The 21,608-nt window shown below is 34.9% G+C and overlaps 2 protein-coding genes across 5 annotated transcripts in view; both read left to right on the top strand.

Moving 5' to 3' along the window:
• Window positions 1-21,608, top strand: part of LOC141376283 (uncharacterized) — a 778,518-nt gene that overhangs the window by 321,429 nt on the left and 435,481 nt on the right. The gene's annotated exons all lie outside the window — the stretch shown is intronic.
• The window catches only part of epb41l4a (erythrocyte membrane protein band 4.1 like 4A), an 81,567-nt gene that overhangs the window by 44,638 nt on the left and 15,321 nt on the right, over window positions 1-21,608 (top strand). For 3 of the 4 annotated variants that reach the window (XR_012385788.1, NM_131223.2, XM_068223722.1), the window contains exons 7-12: window positions 6,007-6,094; window positions 6,763-6,851; window positions 7,898-7,961; window positions 10,931-11,022; window positions 15,410-15,487; window positions 18,308-18,423. Coding sequence is in view for 3 of the 4 variants with exons in the window: in NM_131223.2 (NP_571298.2) it covers window positions 6,007-6,094; window positions 6,763-6,851; window positions 7,898-7,961; window positions 10,931-11,022; window positions 15,410-15,487; window positions 18,308-18,423 (527 nt within the window). In the remaining variant the exon portion in view is untranslated. The remainder of the gene's footprint in view (window positions 1-6,006; window positions 6,095-6,762; window positions 6,852-7,897; window positions 7,962-10,930; window positions 11,023-15,409; window positions 15,488-18,307; window positions 18,424-21,608) is intronic. The other variant, XM_021479106.2, reaches the window with a different exon arrangement.

Below are 21,608 nucleotides of genomic sequence, written 5' to 3'. Positions count from 1 at the left end.
TGCACGTGTGCATCTGTGTGTTTGTGTATTTGTGTGAGTCTATGTGTGGGTGGTCTTGTATGTGTGTGTGTGGGGGGGGCTGTCTGTGTGTATTTGTGCACGTGTGCATTTGTGTGTTTGTGTATCTGTGTAAGTCTCTGTGTGTGTGCAAGCATATTGCAAGCATATTAGTGTCTGATTCTGAGTGAGTGTATGTGTGCACGCTTGTGTGTGTGTGTGTGTGTGTGTGTGTGTGTGTGTGTGTGTGTGTGTGTGTGTGTGTGTGTGCGCGCGCGTGTGTGTGTGTGCGTGTGTGTGTGCGTGTGTGTGTGTGTGTGTGTGTGTGTGTGTGTGTGTGTGTGTGCGTGTGTGTGTGTGTGTGTGTGTGTGTGTGTGTGTGTGTGTGTGTGTGTGTGTGTGTGTGTGTGTGTGTGTGCGTGCGTGTGCGTGTGCGTGTGTGTGTGTGTGTGTGTGTGTGTGTGTGTGTGTGTGCGTGTGCGTGTGTGTGTGCATGCATGTGTGTGCATGTGAGTGTGTGTGTGAGAGAAGGCAGGCACTGATTACTGATGAGCTGCAGAGCTCATTAATATTCACAACCCTTCTAAATATGGTCAAAACTGAGCTCTTCGTTCTAGGTGTATTACTCTGTGGTTATAAATCAGCATATCAAACTGTTTCTGGAGAGCTTTTGAACTTACTTAAGCCACATACTGTTGAATTATTAGCCCTCCTGAATTATTCACCCTCCTGTATATTTTTTTCCAACACATTTCTAATCATAATAGTTTAATACTCATCTCTAATAACTGATTTGTATTCTCTTTGCCATGATGACAGTAAATAATATTAGACTAGATATTCTTCAAGACACTTATATACAGCTTAAAGTGACATTTAAAGGCTTAACTGGGTTAATTCGGGTAAAGTTAGGGTAATTAGGCAAGTCATTGTATAACAGTGGTTTGTTCTGTAGACAATATAAAACTAATATTGCTTAAGGGCAGGGCCGGCGCATCCATAGAGGCGACCTAGGTGACCGCCTAGGGTGGCAGAATAAAGAGGGCAAATACACCAGCTAGACAGTGGCCTATTGCTGACTGAATTTCATTGGCTGATGCTGCTATGACGATCGCTTTAGCCCCAACTTCACACACGCCCTTCAGTCAAGCGTTGACGGTGAAGCCCCGTGTGCATGGGGCGTTAGCGTTATCAGCAACAGTAGGAGTACAATGAATATTTCACAGCACTAAATATTTTACAGTTTATTCAGCTGATTATTTCTTCATTTTATTTTCATTAAATTACAGCTTGGAAGTTCTGTTTGTTAAAACCAAAAGTGTCTTGCTGTGATGATTTTGTAATAAATGGAAAGCAAGTTACATTTTTGGCTGATCTGAAAATGGTCTGTTCCGTGACCAAAAAATCATTATGAGATCTGAACTGTGAGATTAGTGATCCGTTACACTTCTAAACTGTACCGATAATGTAGATATCAGAGGACAATTTACTACAGTGAATCAATGCGGCACCTTTAATCTATATGATGACAGAGATAACCACTTTGAAACTGCTATCCAGAGCTGCTTTCTCTCCTCCGCTGTGCTCGTATTTCAATCAGCGCTCGTCCTCAGATGAGTTCCAGTGTCTGACGGCTGATTGTCATGTTGTTTTGCTCTCGTATCCTCTGGATTATGAGTCGGGCTGATTTTGAAGAGCTCTGTGAGGATCTGAAGTGCTGCAGATCAGCCAGAAAACACTCGTTTCTGCTCCAACACAAGCACCGCAGGACAAAAGCACACATTATTAATACGATAAAGCACGTCTTCTCTGTAAAGCGGCTTTAATCCCTCACGCAGGTTTGATTGTCAGCTGGAGGAGCTCGTTTTTTTTGCACTGGAGAACAAGACGAGGCTCTGATTAAGAGTGTGATTTATTGCCGTGAGCCACTTTGGAGACGAGGGTTTGAGGAATTAAAGTGACTGACTGACTGACAGACGGTAAAAGCAGAAGCTGTGATCAACGTCAAGAGCAGAAACGTGAGAGCGCAGAAAAATGAGGAACACTGGGAAGATCTTTAGGAGAAGTTAACAAAAACATGATCCACTTCAATCAAGATACGGTTAAACATTTAATTATTAGCCCTGCTGTAAAATGCAATTTTTTTTTCAAAGATGGGTGTTTCCCAAATGTAAATAAATTTATTATCTGTTGTGACTGAAAATTTCAACAGATTTCAATTTAAAACATTTCTGAAATCCATGAAAAAGCTCTAAATAACAGCTTTATTTTAATTTGTCCAAATTTCAAATAAAAATATGATTTGTTTTATTTGTTTGTTATGACTGTAGAGCTTTTTAATCCACTGAAGTTGAAAGCTGAAAAACATTACATTTATTTTCTTATTGAATGCAAATAAGCTCTGAATAACAATATTTTTTATTTCAATTTGTCAAAATCATCGGCTTAGTCCCTTTATTAATCCGGGGTCGCCACAGCGGAATGAACCGCCAACTTATCCAGCAAGTTTTTACGCAGCGGATGCCCTTCCAGCCGCAACCCATCTCTGGGAAACATCCACACACACATTCCCTACGGACAATTTAGCCTACCCAATTCACCTGTACCACATGTCTTTGGACTGTGGGGGAAACCGGAGCACCCGGAGGAAACCCACACAAATGCAGGGAGAACATGCAAACTCCACACAGAAACGGCAACTGAGCCGAGGTTCGAACCAGCGACCAGGCGACTTTCTTGCTGTGAGGCGACAGCACTACCTACTGCGCCACTGCTTCACCCCAATTTGTCAAAATAAAAAAACATCAAATATTATTGTTTATTTTATTCATTTGTTGTAATTGAAAGTCTTATTTCATGAATTTCAAGTTAAGATGTTAAAAACATGCCATTTATTTTATATTTACTGCAAAAAAAAAGCTCTAAATAACAACTTTTTAAAATTCAATTTGTCCAAATTCAAAATAAAAATATCTTTTATTTATTTGTTGTTATCTGTAAAATCTTTTTATTCCATGGAAGTAAAAACACGCAAAAAAATACAAGTCGGAAATCTTTTTTTCCTCATTTAACTAAAGCTCTATATAACAACATTTAAAGAAATTAATATTTGTCCAAGGCGAGGCAGCGGCGCAGTAGGTAGTGCTGTCGCCTCACAGCAAGAAGGTCGCTGGGTCGCTGGTTCAGACCTCGGCTCAGTTGGTGTTTCTGTGTGGAGTTTGCATGTTCTCCCTGCGTTCACGTGGGTTTCCTCCGGGTGCTCCTTTTTCCCCCACAGTCCAAACACATGCGGTGCAGGTGAATTGGGTGGGCTAAATTGTCCGTAGTGTGTGTGTGGATGTTTCCCAGAGATGGGTTGCAGCTGGAAGGGCATCCGCTGTGTAAAAACTTGCTGGATAAGTTGGCGGTTCATTCCGCTGTGGCGACCCCGGATTAATAAAGGGACTAAGCCTATGATTTTGACAAATTGAAATAAAAAATATTGTTATTCAGAGCTTATTTGCATTCAATAAGAAAATAAATGTAATGTTTTTCAGCTTTCAACTTCAGTGGATTAAAAAGCTCTACAGTCATAACAAACAAATAAAACAAATCATATGGATGAGTTAGTTGGATATATGGCTGGATAAGTTGGCGGTTTATTCCGCTGTGGCGACCCCGGATTAATAAACGGACTAAGCCGACAAGAAAATGAATGAATGAATAATATTTGTCCAAATGTCATATAAGTTGTGATTGAAATTTATTGTGTGTATTGTGTGTACTTTACAAATTAAAATAATATCAATGTGCTGTGATTGGTGTGGAGTTTGCATGTTCTCCCCATGTTGGTGTGGGTTTCCTCCGGGTGCTGCAGTTTCCCCCACAGTCCAATTATTTTCCTTCCTTTATCAATCAGGGGGTCGCCAGAGCGGAATGAACCGCCAACTTATCCAGCATAGCGGATGCCCTTCCAGTCGCAACCCAGTGAGGACTTTCCTCCAACCTGAAGAGGGCAAACCACCTTTGAAAATTGGAAGACTTTGAAAGTTTTAGCACTGTGGTCTCACAGCAAGAAGGTCGCTTTGACTCTAACTGGAGCACCCGGAGGAAACCCACGCGAACACAGGGAGAACATGCAAACTCCACACAGAAATGCCAACTGACCCAGTCGAGGCTCAAACCAGTAACCTTCTTGCTGTGCGCCACCGTGCTGCCCTGTTTTCTCTAATGATTTCAAATCGTGTTTAAAAAGCTTAATGTATTCCCGCATTATTGTTACTCCCAAATACCGGAAACATTTGCTCAGTGGCGTTCAGATCATGCATTGTCTCCACATTCCTGCATTAGTGTCAGCAGGTTAAACAAACAGCTCTTCAGCAGCTTTGACCTCCGAGTCACTCTTACAAACCACCCTGAAAAATCACATTCAGTCTTTCCAGTGAACTCAGTCTGTTAATGATTACAGTTTCTTTAAAATAATGACATTGCTTTGTGTTTTGTTGTGTTATTAGCACACACTGCACTTGTTTGCTTTAATATCTCAAATGCCTGCTTGTAGTCTTTCATTTATTTGTGGTCGTTGCAAAGGAAAGTTGTCTTTTTATAAATATTTTCCTCTGAAAACAAGTTGCACAAATCCAAATGATCTTTTTAGAATATTTTTTTTAACATTTTTTATTAATATTATTATATTATTTAGGCTGGCTTGTGTAGCAAGCCAGACTATTGTTATCCTATTTTTCTTCTGAGACTAAAAATTAAACTCTATCTCCTACTAGAGCTTTCAGTCTATGACCACCAAACTCACACCAGACCTCCAAACTGGTCTGACTCGGGTTGCTATATCTTTTCCAACTGATCCGACTTTTGGTTTTCCGAAAAACGTCCCGGGACCGTCTGAAAAATCCCATTGACTTAACATTGGACCAAACTTTGTGACCTCATAACTCTGCATCAGACTGTCCTACAGGCTTCTAACTGCATGGGCTCATTTAACTCAGACTACCAAACTACCAATAACTGATGAGCTTTTAACTTTCTGGCCACACCCTAGCAACCACATTTGGGACCCTAGAAACTGTCCCATAGACTTCCACTGCAAAAGACTCTCATTGACTTTACATTGGGTCAAACTTTGTGAGCTCATAACTCTACATCAGACTGTCGCACAGACTTCTAACTGGGCTCATTTAACTCAGACTACCAAACTACCAATAACTGATGAGCTTTTAACTTTCTAGCCACACCCCTAACAACCAGATACGGCACCCTAGCAACGGTCCCATAGACTGCCATTATAGAGGTTCAGATTGATATCGTCATGCTGCAGTGTGATAGAGACATGGGTGTTGCTTTTAACTGTTCATACTGGCAAGAAGCTTTGATACATCATCAGTCTAAGCTGTCAATCCACTCCATAGCAACAAAACAGACTAACCTAGCAACGATATAACAGCAGCTATCTTTTCATACTTTTTAAAACTGTTTAAACTAAATAAACTATTACCATCAGGCTTTCACAAGCCAGCCTCAAAGTTTGTTCTCTAACTTTAAGAATCTAGTTATTATATATTACTATATTTGAAGGCAAAATCATTAGTTATACTGTGATTTTTTTTTTCTTTTTTACATATTTTCCAAATGATGTTAACAGAGAAGGAAATTTTCACAGTATGTCTGATAATATTTGTTCTTCTGGAGAAAGTCTTATTTGTTTTATTTCGGCTAGAATAAAAGCAGTTTTTAATTGTTTTAAAGCCATTTTAAGGTCAATATTATTAGCCCCTTTAAGCAATATTAGTTTTGGATTGTCTCCAGAACAAACCACTGTTATACAATGACTTGCCTAATTACCCTAGTTAAGCCTTTAAATGTCACTTTAAGCTGAATACTACTAAATAAAATGTTTTTTTATGAGAAATTCATCCTCATTACATGCACTAATAACATCATAATCCATGCCATAGACCTTCCTCTACATGTGTTTGTGTTTTCGTGACTCATTCGTGTGTTATTCTCTGTGTTCAGGGGTCAGGTGCCTGCAGAAGCCGAAAACAATTACTTAGCCATCGCCAAAACACTGGAGATGTACGGCGTGGATCTGCACCCGGTGTTTGTGAGTATAGCGCTTCACATGAGTTTCCATTTTAATGGTGTTTACTGGGTGAAGCAGTGGCGCAGTAGGCAGTGCTGTCGCCTCACAGCAAGACGGTCGCTGGTTCGATCCTCGGCTCAGTTGGCGTTTCTGTGTGGAGTTTGCATGTTCTCCCTACGTTCACGTGGGTGTGCTCCGGTTTCCCCCACAGTCCAAACACATGTGGTACAGGTGAATTGGGTAGGCTAAAATTGTCTGTAGTGTATGAGTGTGTGTGTGGATGTTTCCCAGAGATGGGTTGCGGCTGGAAGGGCATGCGCTGCGTAAAAATGTGCTGGATAAGTTGGCGGTTCATTCCGCTGTGGCGACCCCGGATTATTAAAGGGACTAAGCCGACAAGAAAATGAATGAATGAATGAATGATGCTTACTGTTTCAGCTGTGTTCATTATTTAAAGGGACAGTTCACCCAAAATTGGATACTTACTTACTATTTTAGTCTACCTCAAGTGCTTCCAAACCTACGTGAGTTTCTTTCTAGACAAAAGAAGATATTTTAAAGAATGTTCCGAAACTGTAACTGTTGACTTTCATAAAAACAAAAACTATGGACGTCATTTATTTGTTTTCCATACTGTCTCAACTTGTTCTTATTCAGGTTATACATGTATTGTGTGTGTGTTTTTTCAGGGAGAAAAGCAGGCAGAGTATTTCCTGGGACTTACGCCGGTCGGGGTCGTGGTTTACAAGAATAAAACCCAAGTGGGGAAATATTTCTGGTGGGTTGATGTTTAAACCGAATGGTAAACATAGTGAGGAAATAAATCAGTCAAAGATTGTCAATATTTACTCACTCTTGTGTTTTCCCAAAGTGTTTTAGACATCTTTTTATCCTGTTTTGACTCACACTTTTGCACACAGGGCTATGGAGGTTTGGATTTTGTTTCTGCTTAATATTTGAAACCATATCTTTGACTAATATTTCAATTTGTTTGATGATCTGTAACATTAAAGTGTGACAAACATGCAAAAATATATATATATATATATATATATATATGGAATGTGATATTGTATTATAAGATGCAATACTGCATGAAATTATATGTGACATGCTATACTATCATATACAGTTGAAGTCAGAATTATTCGCCTCCCTTTGAATTTTGTTTTTCTTTTTTAAATATTTCCCAAATGATGTTTAACAAAGCAAGGAAATTTTCACAGTATGTCTCATAATATTTTTTCTTCTGGAGAAAGTCTGATTTGTTTTATTTCGGCTAGAATAAAAGCAGTTATAAATTTTTTTAACACCATTTTAAGGTCAACATTATTAGCCCCTTTAAGCTAAAACAGAACAAACCAGGGGGTCTAATAACTCAGGGGGGGCTATTAATTCTAACTTCAACTGTATTACATTGCATCATATCACATGACAAATGCTTTAAAGTTCATGTCATATATCACATCATATGCAGTATAGTTGTAGATTTGTTCTTAAAATATGTTTTAAGCACATCATATCAAGTCATGTATCATACATATAATTTATAATATCAAATCATATCATCATTTATTATCATATCGTAAATCATATCATACCATATGTCGTATCTCTGTTGTTCTTTTAAATTATGTTTTAAAGTATATATTAACTGATGCGAGACAGTTCAATATGATTTAGCCAGATACTAAACGATATGATTTATGATGTATTATATGATTGGGTATGATAGAAATTTTGACACAGTCACGCCGTTTTCATTTGTTTTTATGATTAATGTTTAAATTCATTTATGTTTGATTTTCTTAAATTTTTTTTCAGGCCAAGAATCACAAAAGTTTATTTTAAAGAGACCCAGTTTGAGCTGCGGGTTCTGGGCAGAGATGTGAGTCTTCTTTCCTTTTAATGCAATTACATAACAAATCATCAATTATGCAAATCAGGATGCACCTGTGTGTGTATGTGATCTCCAAATGTGTTCATGCAGAGATTAAATTATATGATCTCCCTGATCAATACAGCTGAAATGCATAAAAACAAGAAAACAAACAAAAAACAAATACAGCATACATCAGATACACATTTAATTGTTTATTCATTCATTCATTTTCTTTTCGGCTTAGTCCCTTTATTAATCCGGGGTCGCCACAGCGGAAGGAACCGCCAACTCATCCAGCACATGCTTTTACGCACGGATGCCCTTCTAGCTGCAACTCATCTCTGGGAAACATCCATACACACTCATTCACACGAATACACTACGGACAATTTAGCCTACCCAATTCCCCTATAGCGCATGTCTTTGTACTGTGGGGGCAACCGGAGCACCCGAGGGAACCCACGTGAACACGGGGAGAACATGCAAACTCTACGCAGAAACGCCAACTGACCCAGGCGAGGCTTGAACCAGCGACCTTCTTGCTGTGAGGCGACAGCACTACCTACTGCGCCACCGCGTCGCTCTTACAAATTTAATTACAGATAAATAAATAAATGCATGTACAGTTAACTCAGCATGTTTGAGTACACCCCAGTTTGAAAATTAATATGTTTATCCATTTCTCAGTGAATATAGGCTATATATGTTGGTGCATTTGAACAAAACAGATTTATTAAACAAATACATGTATTAAAATAATATTTTAGTCACAGAACATCTTTAGAACTAGAAATGTAATACATTTAAATTCATGCAAAATATTGTAAAAAAAATTACAATCTAATGAACAAAAATAAACCATAAAATTAAATTAAATGAAAGTATTTGTTTTTTAAAAATTAACTTGATTTAAAAAATTAAACAAAAAATAATATAAAATATAAATAAATATAATGTATAATGTAATGTATAACACGTACTAATATATATTGTATTATAATAATTCAGAACCTGATTAGGCTGATTCTAAATGATCTATATTATATTAAATTATATTATATTATATTATATTATATTATATTATATTATATTATATTATATTATATTAATTATATTATATTATATTATATTATATTATATTATATTATATTATATTATTAAATTATTATATTATATTATATTATTATATTATATTATATTATATTATATTATATTATTATATTATATTATATTATTATATTATATTATATTATATTATATTATATTATATTATATTATTATATTATTATATTATATTATATTATGTTATATTATTATATTATATTACATTATATTATATTATATTATATTATATTATTATATTATATTACATTATATTATATTATATTATATTATTTAAAAAATTACAATCTACAAAATTTCAGCTAAATTTTATTTCTCTTGATTTTTCTCTTTTTAAAATTTTTATTTAATATTTTTCCCTAACATTTAGATTTGGGCTCCTACTTTTTGGACTGTTATTGTTGGTTATTTAGTAGGTTTAGGCTTTAGTACTGACTAATCTAATGTACAGTTGAAGTTTTGAATTTTTTTCCCCAATTTGTGTTTAACGCAGAGCAGATTTTTTTCAACACATTTCTAAACATAATAGTTTCTAATAACAGATTCATTTTATCTTTGCCATGATGACAGTAAATAATATTTGACTTTATCTTTTTTTAAGACACTTCTATACAGCTTAAAATGACATTTAAAGGCTTCACTAGGTTAATCAAAGTAACTAGGCAGGTTATGGTAATTAGGCAAGTTATTGTATAATGATGGTTTGTTCTGCAGACCATCAGGAAAAATATTTAGCTTAAAGGGGCTGATAATATAAACCTTAAAATGGCTTTTAAAAAATGTAAAACTGCTTTTATTCTAGACGAAATAAAACTAATAAGAATCTCTCCAGAAGAAGAAATATTATCAGACATACTGTGAAAATTTCCTTGCTCTGTTAAACATCATTTGAGAAATATTTAAAAAATAATAATAATTCAAAGGATGCGAATAATTCTGACTTCAACTGTATATGCAAAAATATAGTATATGTAAAGCATCCTATATAACATAATAAAGTAAATGAGAGATTTGTGTACTCATAAATGCTGAGCACTATACACACTTACATTATAAATGTATCAAAAGAATGGTGTATTAATTGCAGGTGATAAAAGATGCAATTTAAATGGACAAAGGATTCGTATCAGCGAAAGGGATTCCATGTTTTGAACATTATTGAGTGTGTTGTGTCGCCAGTCCTGCTGTCTGTATCCTGCTCTTAAAGGGGTCCTATTATAAGATGTAAAATGCATCTCTCATGTCCCTAGAGGGTGTGTGTGAAGTTTCAACTCAAAATAGCACACAAATAATGTTTAATAACTCTCTGAAACTGACCCTTTTAGGCTTTGATCCTAATTGTGGTGTTTTGGTGACTGTCGCTTTAAATTCAAATGAGATTGTGCTCTTTTCAGAAGAGGGTGGAGCTACAGATGCCTGTGTGTCAGCATAGTGGCCGATTTTAAAGCAAGACTAACATCTTATGCTAATTAGGGAGAGATGGTCACTAGTGGGCGGGGCTTTCCCCCTCTGATGACAGGTACAAATGGAGAATGTCAATCAAAGTCTGATTATAAGCAATACAATTAATAAATGTTTACCATTAGAAGCTGATTACATTCACACACTGTTCTCACACAACCTCTTAATAAAGTGATTCTTGCAAAACAGGTCACTTTTAATAATCCTCTTTTTCTGACACACACTACTGAGAACTCACTCGTTAGTTGACTTAATTTAAGTTGCGTCAACTCAAAAAAGCTGTGCAGCAAGTTTACAATTTTAGGTTGAGTCAATGTTATTTTTCACAGGGAAAACTGCACATCAATCATGATGCACTGATGTCCATTAAAACAGATTTCTCTTTCCTCCAGTGTAACGAGACGTCTTTCTTCTTCGACGCTGCCAGTAAAACGGCCTGTAAGAACCTGTGGAAGTGCTGCGTGGAGCATCACACCTTCTTCAGGTAAAGCATCAGCTCAGCTCTTCTGCACTTCAGTGCACATACAGTTGATATCAAAATAAGTTATTCTTTGTCTAATATTTCCCAAATGATGTTAAACAGATTCAGGAATTTTTCACAGTATTTCCTATAATATTTTTTTCTTCTGGAGAAAGTCTTATTTGTTTTATTTATTGAAAAAAAAGTAAGGTCAATATTATTAGCCCCTAATAATAAGCAATATTAGTTTTGGATTGTCTCCAGAACAAACCACTGTTATACAATGACTTGCCTAATTACCCTAACTTTACCCTAATTACCCTAGTGAAGCCTTTACATGTCACTTTAAGCTGAACACTAGTGTCTTGAAGAATATCTAGTCTAATATTATGTGCTGTCATCATGACAAAGAGAAAATAAATCAGCTATTATGAATTATTAAAACTATTATGTCTATTTTAGTTTTATTTTATTGTATTTATCAAACATAAAATACACTAAAAAGCTTGAAATAAACAAATAAGAATTTTTTAAAATGTGTGACAAGCTATAATATCATATATCACACTGTGTCATGTCATGAAGCATGATGCTTTAAAGATCCTTTAATGTCATATATCACAACATATTACATAATAGACATAAAGGCACATCATGCAATATACAGCATACAGATAGTTATAGATATTCTCTAAAACAATTTTTTATTATTATTTTTATTATATTATAAATATAATTTATTTGAATATAAATATTATACAGTCAGAATTATTAGCCCCCCTGAATTATTTTTTTCCTCATTTTCTGTTTAACGAAGAGCAGATTTTTTCAAAACATTTCTAATTATAATAGTTTTAATAACTTTATTTTATCTTTGTCATGATGACAGTACATAATATTAGACTAGATATTTTTCAAGACACTTCTATACAGCTTAAAGTGACATTTAAAGGCTTCACTAGGTTAATCAGGTTAACTAGGCAGGTTAGGGTAATTAGGCAAGTTATTGTAAAACGATGGTTTGTTCTGTAGACTATCAAAAACAAATATAGCTTAAGGGGCTAATAATGTTGTCGTTAAAATGTTTTTAAAACTGCTTTTATTCTAGCCAAAATAAAACAAATCAGACTTTTTCCAGAAGAAAAAATATTATCAGACACACTGTGAAAATTTCCTTGCTCTGTCAAACATCATTTGGGAAATATTTAAAAAAAAACAAAAATTTAAATTAAAGGGGGGCTAATAATTCTGACTTCAACTATATATTATTGTTTATATGATATATATTATTAAATAAATATAATCATTTATATATAAAGTATTCATTAACACAAAACTGTTTTATTAAACATAATTTTAAAAATATTTGAAAAAGAATAAATATTGCACAGGATGGTTAAAAATTTTGCCCTCAACTGTTTATGTATATATAAAGAAATTAGTTAATTGACATAAAACTGTTCAAATAAACTCCAATAGTTTGATAATGACGCTAAAATAGCACTGGGTTGAAAATCCTGGTGCACTTTAAAATCACGCTAATATTTAAATATTATTTTACTATAATGAATACTGAATGTAAATGTTATTATTTAAATGATACATTATTGAATAAATATTATTGTTTAAATATAAAGTATTTATTAACATATAACTGTTCCATGAAATATCGCTTGAGAAATATTTGAAGTTGAAAAAATATTACACAAATATTGCACAGGAGGGTGAAATATTTTAATTTTGCCCTCAACTGTATATATATAAAAGGTGGCTCGGTGGTTAGCACTGTCACCTCACAGCAAGAAGGTCGCAAGTTGGCATTTCTGTGTGAAGTTTGCATGTTCTCCCCGTGTTGGCGTAGGTTTCCTCTGGGTGCTCCCACAGTCCAAACACATGCGCTATAGGGGAATATAAACTAAATTGACCGTAGTGTATGAGTGTGTGTGTGAATGAGAAAGTGTATGGGTGTTTCCCAGTACTGGGTTGTGGCTGAAATGGAATCTGCTGTGTACAACATATGCTGGAATAGTTGGCGGTTCATTCCACTGTGGTGACCCCTGATAAATAGGGGATTAAGCTGAAGGAAAATGAATGAATAAATATATAAAAGAAAATAATTCATTAAAATAAAACTGTTGACATAAACTGCAGTGGTACGGTTATGGTGGTAAATCAGCACTGGGTTGAAAATCCTCATGTGCACTTTAAAAACACGGTAATTCTGTGTAAAGTTGTGGTTTTAGCTCAGAAAGTGCTTTATCCTGTGCTGTCGGTTCTCACAGAGCTGTTTTGTGAACTCAAGGGCCCTTCAGATTCTCCTGCAGGCTTTACTGAGCCTCTAGTGTTCAGCGGCTGCGTTTCAATCCTCAGCGTTCACTCGTCTGTGTGTATAATCACCCAGAGCTTTATAGCACACGGCAGATTTCTGACTATAATCCGCGTGTGAAACTCAAGTGCAGGAAACACTTCTGTGTGCGTGTGTGTGTGTGTGCATGCGTGCGGGCATGTGTGTGTAACCAGATTCATAAATAATTAAATAAATAAATAACTAGATAGATAAGCAAACCAATAGTATCTGGATGCAGCCTTTATGATGCACGTTGATATATCTCTCAGCCATGCAATGTCAGACACAATGCGCTCAATGGAGCTAGTGATGTCACTGTAAGGGGTAGGGTTAAGGCTGGGGTTAGGTGAGCCCATTAAATAGAATTGGAAGCAGCTCAGATTGCATCTGCACCGAGTCTGCAGACAGACCCCTCTCAAGCAAACAAACAAATAATAAATAAATAAATAAATAACTAAATAGATTTTTTAAATAACTGTATAGATAAACAAACAAACAAACGAAAAACATCAAATAAATAAAGAATAATAAAGAATAAATAAATAAATTAATTAATTAATGTATATAACCTACATTTATTATTAGCATTAAATTAAATGCAAGTATTTATTTTTTATTAATAAACCTTGGGGGAAAAATAAATTTTACAGTTTTTGGGTCTGATAAAAAAAATTAAACAGGACACATTTTAAAATAATTTAAAAAAATATTAATAATAATAAATGTAAAAATATATATAATATATAAATGAATTACATATTATATTTTATTTTATTTTATTTTATTTTATTGTTCAGTAAATCGTAAATCTGCTTTTAATCAACCTGGACAAGTTGGAGAGTTTTTACACACACACACACACACACACACACACACATTAATTTTTATCTTTTTTTTTTTTCATTTTTCATTTCATCTTTTTATCATTTATTATTTATTTTTTGTTTGTTTGTTTATTTATCTATCTAGTTATTTATCTATTTAGTTGTTTATTTATTTGTTTGTTCTTTAATATTTGTTTGTTTGTTTATCTGCCTATTTATTTATTCATCTATTTATTTTAGTTATATATATATATATTTGTCCATGATCATTCGTAGTTAGTTAGTAGATGTAAAATTTATATTTATTAAATTTAAATAATTTATTAAACATTTCTGTGTGGAGTTTGCATGTTTTCCCTGCATTCCCGTGGGTTTACTCCAGGTGCTCTGGTTTTCCCCACAGTTCAAACACATGCGCTATAGGGCAATTGATGAACTAAATTGGCCATAGTGTATGAGTGTGAATGAGAGTGTGTATGGATGTTTCCCAGTACTGGGTTGCAGATGGAAGGGTATCCGCTGTGTAAAACGAAAGGGACATAATGAACAATAAGGGATTGAGTCGAAGGAACATGAATGAATGAAAAATGACTAAAGGATGTAAGTATGAATTACAAGAAATATACTATTTCAGATTTCATGTTTTCAAAATTCACATGCATTTCAATGCTACGTGCAGTTTATTTGCAAATAATTGTTTATTACATATTACATTTATTACAAATTTTCAAGTGAAAATAGTGTTTTGGGAGTGTTTAACTCACATTATCAAATGAAAGGGTATTGTAAAGTGTTGTTGTTTTATTGATGGCAGTGTTATTTTTTTAATATGACATGTACTGAGCTGAAACAGGACCGTCCAGACTTTCAAAACAAGCCAAATCATGTTCAACACACAGCTCTGGGAATCTTTCATCCGCTAATGTAAGAGCGAGAAATGCCAGTTCTGCTCTGATCTCTCATTATGTTGAGCTTTTCATTTCTGCGTCGCACATTTGCAGCGTTTGAATGATAATGAGAGGAAAGCTCTCCTTTACGCTCGTTCTGTAATTTCTCTCATTAAAATATGGCTGTAAACAACAGATCTGGCCCACAGATGTGTTGAAGGAGACGAGTGAGGAGCGAAAATAAAAATCTAGCAAAAACATCAAATCCTGTGAATGATGCGATGTTGTCGTGTTCATTTATATGACAATAACTTTTTAATGTCTTGTTATTAACTATTTATTTGTTATTCCAGAATGCCAGAGAACGAGTCTAATTCGCTAACAAGAAAACTCTCCAAATTCAGCTCTCTGGGCTCCAAGCATCGCTACAGGTTAGTGGAGTACGCATTCATTTTCCTTCGGCTTAGTCCTTTATTTAACAAAAGTTATCATAGCGGAATGAACCATATGTTTTACACAGCGGATGCCCTTCCAGCCACAACCCAGTAATGGGAAACACCCATACACTCCCACATCTATACACACACTCATACACTACAGCCAATTTAGTTCATCAATTTCTATATCGCACATGTGTTTGGACTTTGGGGGAAACCGGAGCACCCGGAGGAAACCCACGCCAACACGGGGAGAATATGCAAACTTCACACAGAAACGCCAACTGACCCAGCCGGCGACCTTCTTGCTGTGAGGTGACAGTGCTAACCACTGAACCACTTTGCTATCCTTTTATATATACAGTTGAGGGCAAAATTTAAATATTGTACCCCTCTGGAGAACATGCAAACTCCACACAGAAATGCCAACTGGCCCAGCTGGGGCTCAAACCTGTGACCTTCTCGCTGTGAGGCCACAGTGCTAACCACTGAGGCAATTTGAAGGCTCATTCAGAAAACGTAGCCCGATATACATTTCTGGAGATCACAAATTATGTAGCCAGAATTACGTAAAGCTGCATTTCGTCTTTAAAATTAACGCTACACTTTTCACGCCTGCTGTTCTCACGTAAATCCACCAGAGGCCGCTGTCGACTGACTGCCTGACTGACTGACCAACATACCAAACCCAACCTACAGTGTTTTCAACAGTAATCCAGAAGAAAAGCCCCTGCCTGATTTTACCACATTCTCACCCTGTTATTTACTTGTTTATTTTATTTTTAAAAGTTTAGTTTTAAGGGTTGACTGGGTGCCAAAATATGATTTAAAAAACAAAAAGTACACAATTGAATTGTAACTGAATTAACAAATTAATTGTATCTGTTTCTTTTTGATGAGATAAAAAACAATTATGAGTGTATTGATTTTCTTGTTTCTTATAATGTCCTTAAATGAATGTAACTTCCATATTTATTTATGGAAAATTTTAATATTTTATCATTTCATTTATTTCTACGATTTTGGGAATTCGATGTTTGATGTTAACAATTTTTTTTTTAAGTTTAGTTTTAAAAATACGTTTGTTTTCGCACTACCAGCTGACCGTTTAACTCTGAGTGGACGGCTTTTCCACTGTTACCAGTTTGCTCAGTGGCTCGCCATGTACGTTGGCAGACTTGAAACACAGAGAGTTGACCATGACAATGGGGTTCGAGTTCGGCGAAGAACTGTTCCAGAAAGCGGGTAAAACTAAAAGAAATGACAAAAAAATAAAATAAACAAGTAAATGACAGGGTGAGAACAAGGAAAAATCTGAAAACGTAGAAAAATCAGGCAAGAGCTTTTCCTTTTCTGGATTACTTTTGAAAACACTGTAGGTTGGGTTTGGTATATAAGTCAACAGCGGCCTCTGGTGGATTTACGTGAGAGCAGCAGGCGTGAATAACACTATCAAGAGAAATTTGAGACTTGAAAAAGTGTACACAGCGGCCTCTGGTGGATTTGTGAAAACAAAATCTGCAAAAAAGATACCTCCTGGGATGTATTTAACGATCTTCAGAAATGTATACAGGGGTACATATCAATAATGAACCTGTGTTGGAAGTAATGAAGCTAAAAACTCACAGTAATAAATTAAGAGTAATGTCAATTAAAATACATTCCGATAGTAAACAGTTTTAAAACTTTTTACATTTTAAATTGTAAATTAATTCAAATTATTACAATTCGGTTCACAATTATTACTTTATTTGCTGGCTAAAGCAACAGTATGTCACTTTTACACCTGTTTTCCATCAAAACCAAAGTGGTAATCGACGTCATTAGCATGAACACACAGCACACACTCCGTCTCACTAGATGCAATTGATTATTTCTCTGAATTTTAAAGTTTTTTTAAACACACATATTAATGTAATGTAAGTACAGATGTCAAAATAAATAACACAGTTCTAGTGTTTTTTTTTTGGAAATTTTAACAAAAGAAATGTACAAATTGTACCTTTAAAAACTGCACGAGACTTTCGAATAGCAGTCTCATCTTAAATCTGCAGTGATATAAAGACTCGAGACATGATTTATGAAGAAATTGTGAAATGAGCAGACAGAGATATTAGTCACAGACAGAAATACAGCGCTTGAATGTCTGTAAAACAGCAGTGAGTGACTCATGTTGCTGTCATGTGCTTTATTCTCGCAGTGAGTCATTAAATAAACGTATCATTTACCCAAATTACAGCATCACATCCATCACAATATGAGCCTCAAAACATAACCAGCCCCGAGTACAACAAGAAATAATACACGTATACAAGCTCCTGTGAAGTGCTTTGAAATCTGCATGCTTTTATTCAATGTTTGACAATCTCAGTTTAAACATGAAGAGTGGGTGGGGCATACAGTAGCTCCTCCTCCTTTTTTAGAACAACCAATGGTGTTTTGTTTCATCACAGTGAGAGTGGTCGAGCTCAAGTGCATCATATAAAAAGCAAACGAGAAGGGGGCGGGGCATGTCAGATACCAGAGAGCATTTGATTGGTCAGAAGATTTGTATGAGGTCATGTCAGAAAAAAATCATTGATCAATTTTGGTGGAAGTGACGAACTGCAAGCTTTAGGTGCTTATATCATCTAAATATGACACTGCTTTGGAGCACATTAACTTAAAGACTTCTATAGACTTGATACTAACATCTAAAAACACTGTGTTTTAACTTAACAGGGCCTTAAAACAACCACTCAATACTAGTTATTCCATTGATTACACATTTGAATAGTGATGCAGGAAGAGCTGAGTCTTGTTGTCTGTTTGTAGTGGTAAAACTGCGATGCAGATTGGGCGAGAGTCGACTGAAACTCTACCCAGAGCAGATCTGCAGGTGATCCGGACCCGCAGCAAGACCTACCCGAAGAGAAGCACACAGCCTGCAGGTAAACACACACACACACTTCACAGAAGAGTTACTCGTGTTACAGCCGTCCACCATCATGTAGAGCAGTGTGCGGTTACAGAACAGCCTAACAGCTATACAGATTACAGCAAGAACACACCAGAAACTACATACTGACCACCTAAAACAGTCTAGCAGATACCCTGACATACAGGACACACTAGCAACCTCAAAAGAACATCCTAGCAACTACCTAGCAAGTGCAAAAGAGCACCCTAGCTACTGCCGTGCAACCACACAGTACCAATTTCACTTTCTACAACAAATCAATCACTCATAATGAAGTAGCAGAACAAAATAGCAACTACAAAACACATTAGCAACTACCCAGACGCGTTAGACAATAACATAAAACAACCACCTTTAGCAACTAATTAACAACCACACAGAATCAAATAGCAAATACAGTGAGTGACACTTTAAAAGGAGCATTACCGCCATGACTCATGCCGCTGCCGCACTAAAGGAGTAAGAACGTGTTTTAGGTATGACCGCAGTTTGCGACTACACAAGGGGACACAAAGGGACGGGATGCGAATAGACAGAAATATACAGTAGCTGTAAACACCCTGCTACTTATAAATAAAGGTAAACAATGAAACAAAGCATTATAATTTATTCAGTCTTCATTAAAAACTTGTTAACAAGCTTTATTATCATTGTAAACTTGTTAAATAAAATGAGGATTATTTGTGGAAAGTAGAATTAAAGAAATAAAAGATGACTAAAATGAAAGTACAAACATATGTACAAATAAGAAGGCCTAAATTAGTTAATGAATGAAGGAATGAATGAATGAATAAATAAATAAATAAATGAGTAAAAAATGAATGAATGAATGAATAAATAAATAAATATATAAATGAATAAATAAATAAATGAAAAAAAAAAAAAAAAAAATATATATATATATATATATATATATATATATATAAATATATAAATGAATAAATAAATGAATAAATAAATGAATATATATATATATATATATATATATATATATATATATATAAATATATAAATTAATAAATAAATAAATATATAAATTAATAAATAAATGAATATATATATATATATATATATATATATATATATATATATATATATATATATATATATATATATATATATGACTAAATATATAAATGGATAAATAAATGAAGGAATAAATATATAAATTAATAAATAAAGAAATATAAAGAAATAAATATATAAATTAATTAATTAATTAATTAATAAATAAAGAAAAATAAAGAAATAAATATATAAATTAATAAATATAAAAATGAATAAATAAAGAAAAATAAAGAAATAAATATATAAATTAATAAATATAAAAATGAATAAATAAATGAATGAATGATTAAATAAATATATAAATTAATAAATGAATGAATGAATGAATGAATGAATGAATGAATGAATGAATGAAGTCATGTTTTAGCCTAAATATAGAGAGCTGTACAGTGTTTATTTTAAAGTGATAGGACTAAGACTTTATTTAAAGTTTTCATTTACATTTTTGTTTTTGATTATATTTTAGTTTCTCATTTTATGTCTCAATTACTGCACATAAATAATAAATGAATAATTAAATAGGCGTAAATAAATATTTATTTAAAAACATTACCAGCGAATACACTTAGAAATTACATCAAACACATTAAAGTGGCCGGTGAGTGTATATACATCTAAACAAGAACAAGTAGCACTGTCAGGCACAAATGTTTTGTGAGTTCAAATTTGTCTATAGATATGAAAATATATGCAGTAATTAGTGAGAGAGAGTCAGGGTCTTTATGTTCTGCTCTGACGTGGTCTACTGTGTTCCTCCTGTACAACATTTAGTAGAGTAAAGCTGGAGTATCAGATGTCGTGTAGCTCAGGTGTGTGTCTTTGTGTAGCGCACTCACTCCAGCGCTCCTCAGGCATCTGATGGAGATAAACACTGCAGAGATCTGGCATACCGACAGAAAGGGGAGACGGGAGTGTGTGTGTGTGTGTGTGTGTGTGTGTGTGTAAGTGCGTGTGGACGTGTTTTTGTGACATATCAGGACACAAATCTGTATAATGACATGGGTATGACACAGGTATTACAAAATGGAGGTGAAATATGAGGACATTGGTGAATATGATATAAATCCTACAGAATGAGTTTAATCAGAGAGTAAAGCTGCTCTCAGTCTCCTGTGATGGTTGGGTTTAGGGGTGGGGTGAGGGCAATATAATATACGGTTTGGTCTGTGTATGTGTGTTTGTGTGGATGTGCATGTGCTTGTGTATGCATGTACATGTGTTAATTTCTGTGTGTGTGTGTGTGTTTGTGCTTGGATGTGTATTAATTTGTGTGTGTGTATGTGTGTGTTTGTGTATTTATGTGTGTGTGTGTGTGTGTGTGTGTGTGTGTGTGTGTTTGTGCTTGTGCTTGTGTGTGTATTAATTTCTGTGTGTGTGTGTATGAGTGTGTTAGTGTATTTGTGTGTGTGTCTGTGTGTGTGTGTGTGTGTGTATTTGTTTGTGCTTGTGTGTGTATTAGTTTGTGCGTGTGTGTGTGTGTGTATGTGTGTGTTTGCGTGCATGTGTTTGTGCGTGTCTGTTTGTGTCCGCAGGTGTGCATGTGTACGTGTGTGTGTATGTGTGTTTGTGTGGATGTGGATGTGCTTATGTATGCATGTACATATGTTAATTTCTGTGTGTGTGTGTGTTTGTGCTTGAATGTGTGTTAATTTGTGTGTGTATATGTGTGTGTGTGTGTGTGTGTGTGTGTGTGTGTGTGTGTGTGTGTGTATGTGTGTGTTTGCGTGCATGTGTTTGTGCGTGTCTGTTTGTATACGCAGGTGTGCATGTGTACGTGTGTGTGTATGTGTGTTTGTGTGGATGTGCATGTGCTTGAGTATGCATGTACATATGTTAATTTCTGTGTGTGTGTGTGTGTGTGTGTGTTTGTGCTTAAGTGTGTGTTAATTTGTGTGTGTATGTGTGTGTTTGTGTATTTGTGCGTGTGTGTGTGTGTGTGTGTGTGTGTGTGTGTGTGTGTGTGTATGAGTGTGTTTGTGTGTGTGTGTGTTTGTGAGTGTGTGTGTGTGTATTTGTTTGTGCTTGTGTGTGTATTAGTTTGTGCGTGTGTGTGTGTGTAGGCGTGTGTTTGTGTATTTGTGTGTGCAT

This window comes from Danio rerio, chromosome 10, assembly GCF_049306965.1.
Source record: "Danio rerio strain Tuebingen ecotype United States chromosome 10, GRCz12tu, whole genome shotgun sequence".
Taxonomy (NCBI): Eukaryota; Metazoa; Chordata; class Actinopteri; order Cypriniformes; family Danionidae; genus Danio; species Danio rerio.
The sequence above is the reverse complement of the archived record's forward strand: the minus strand, read 5'-3'. Positions and strand labels throughout refer to the sequence as shown.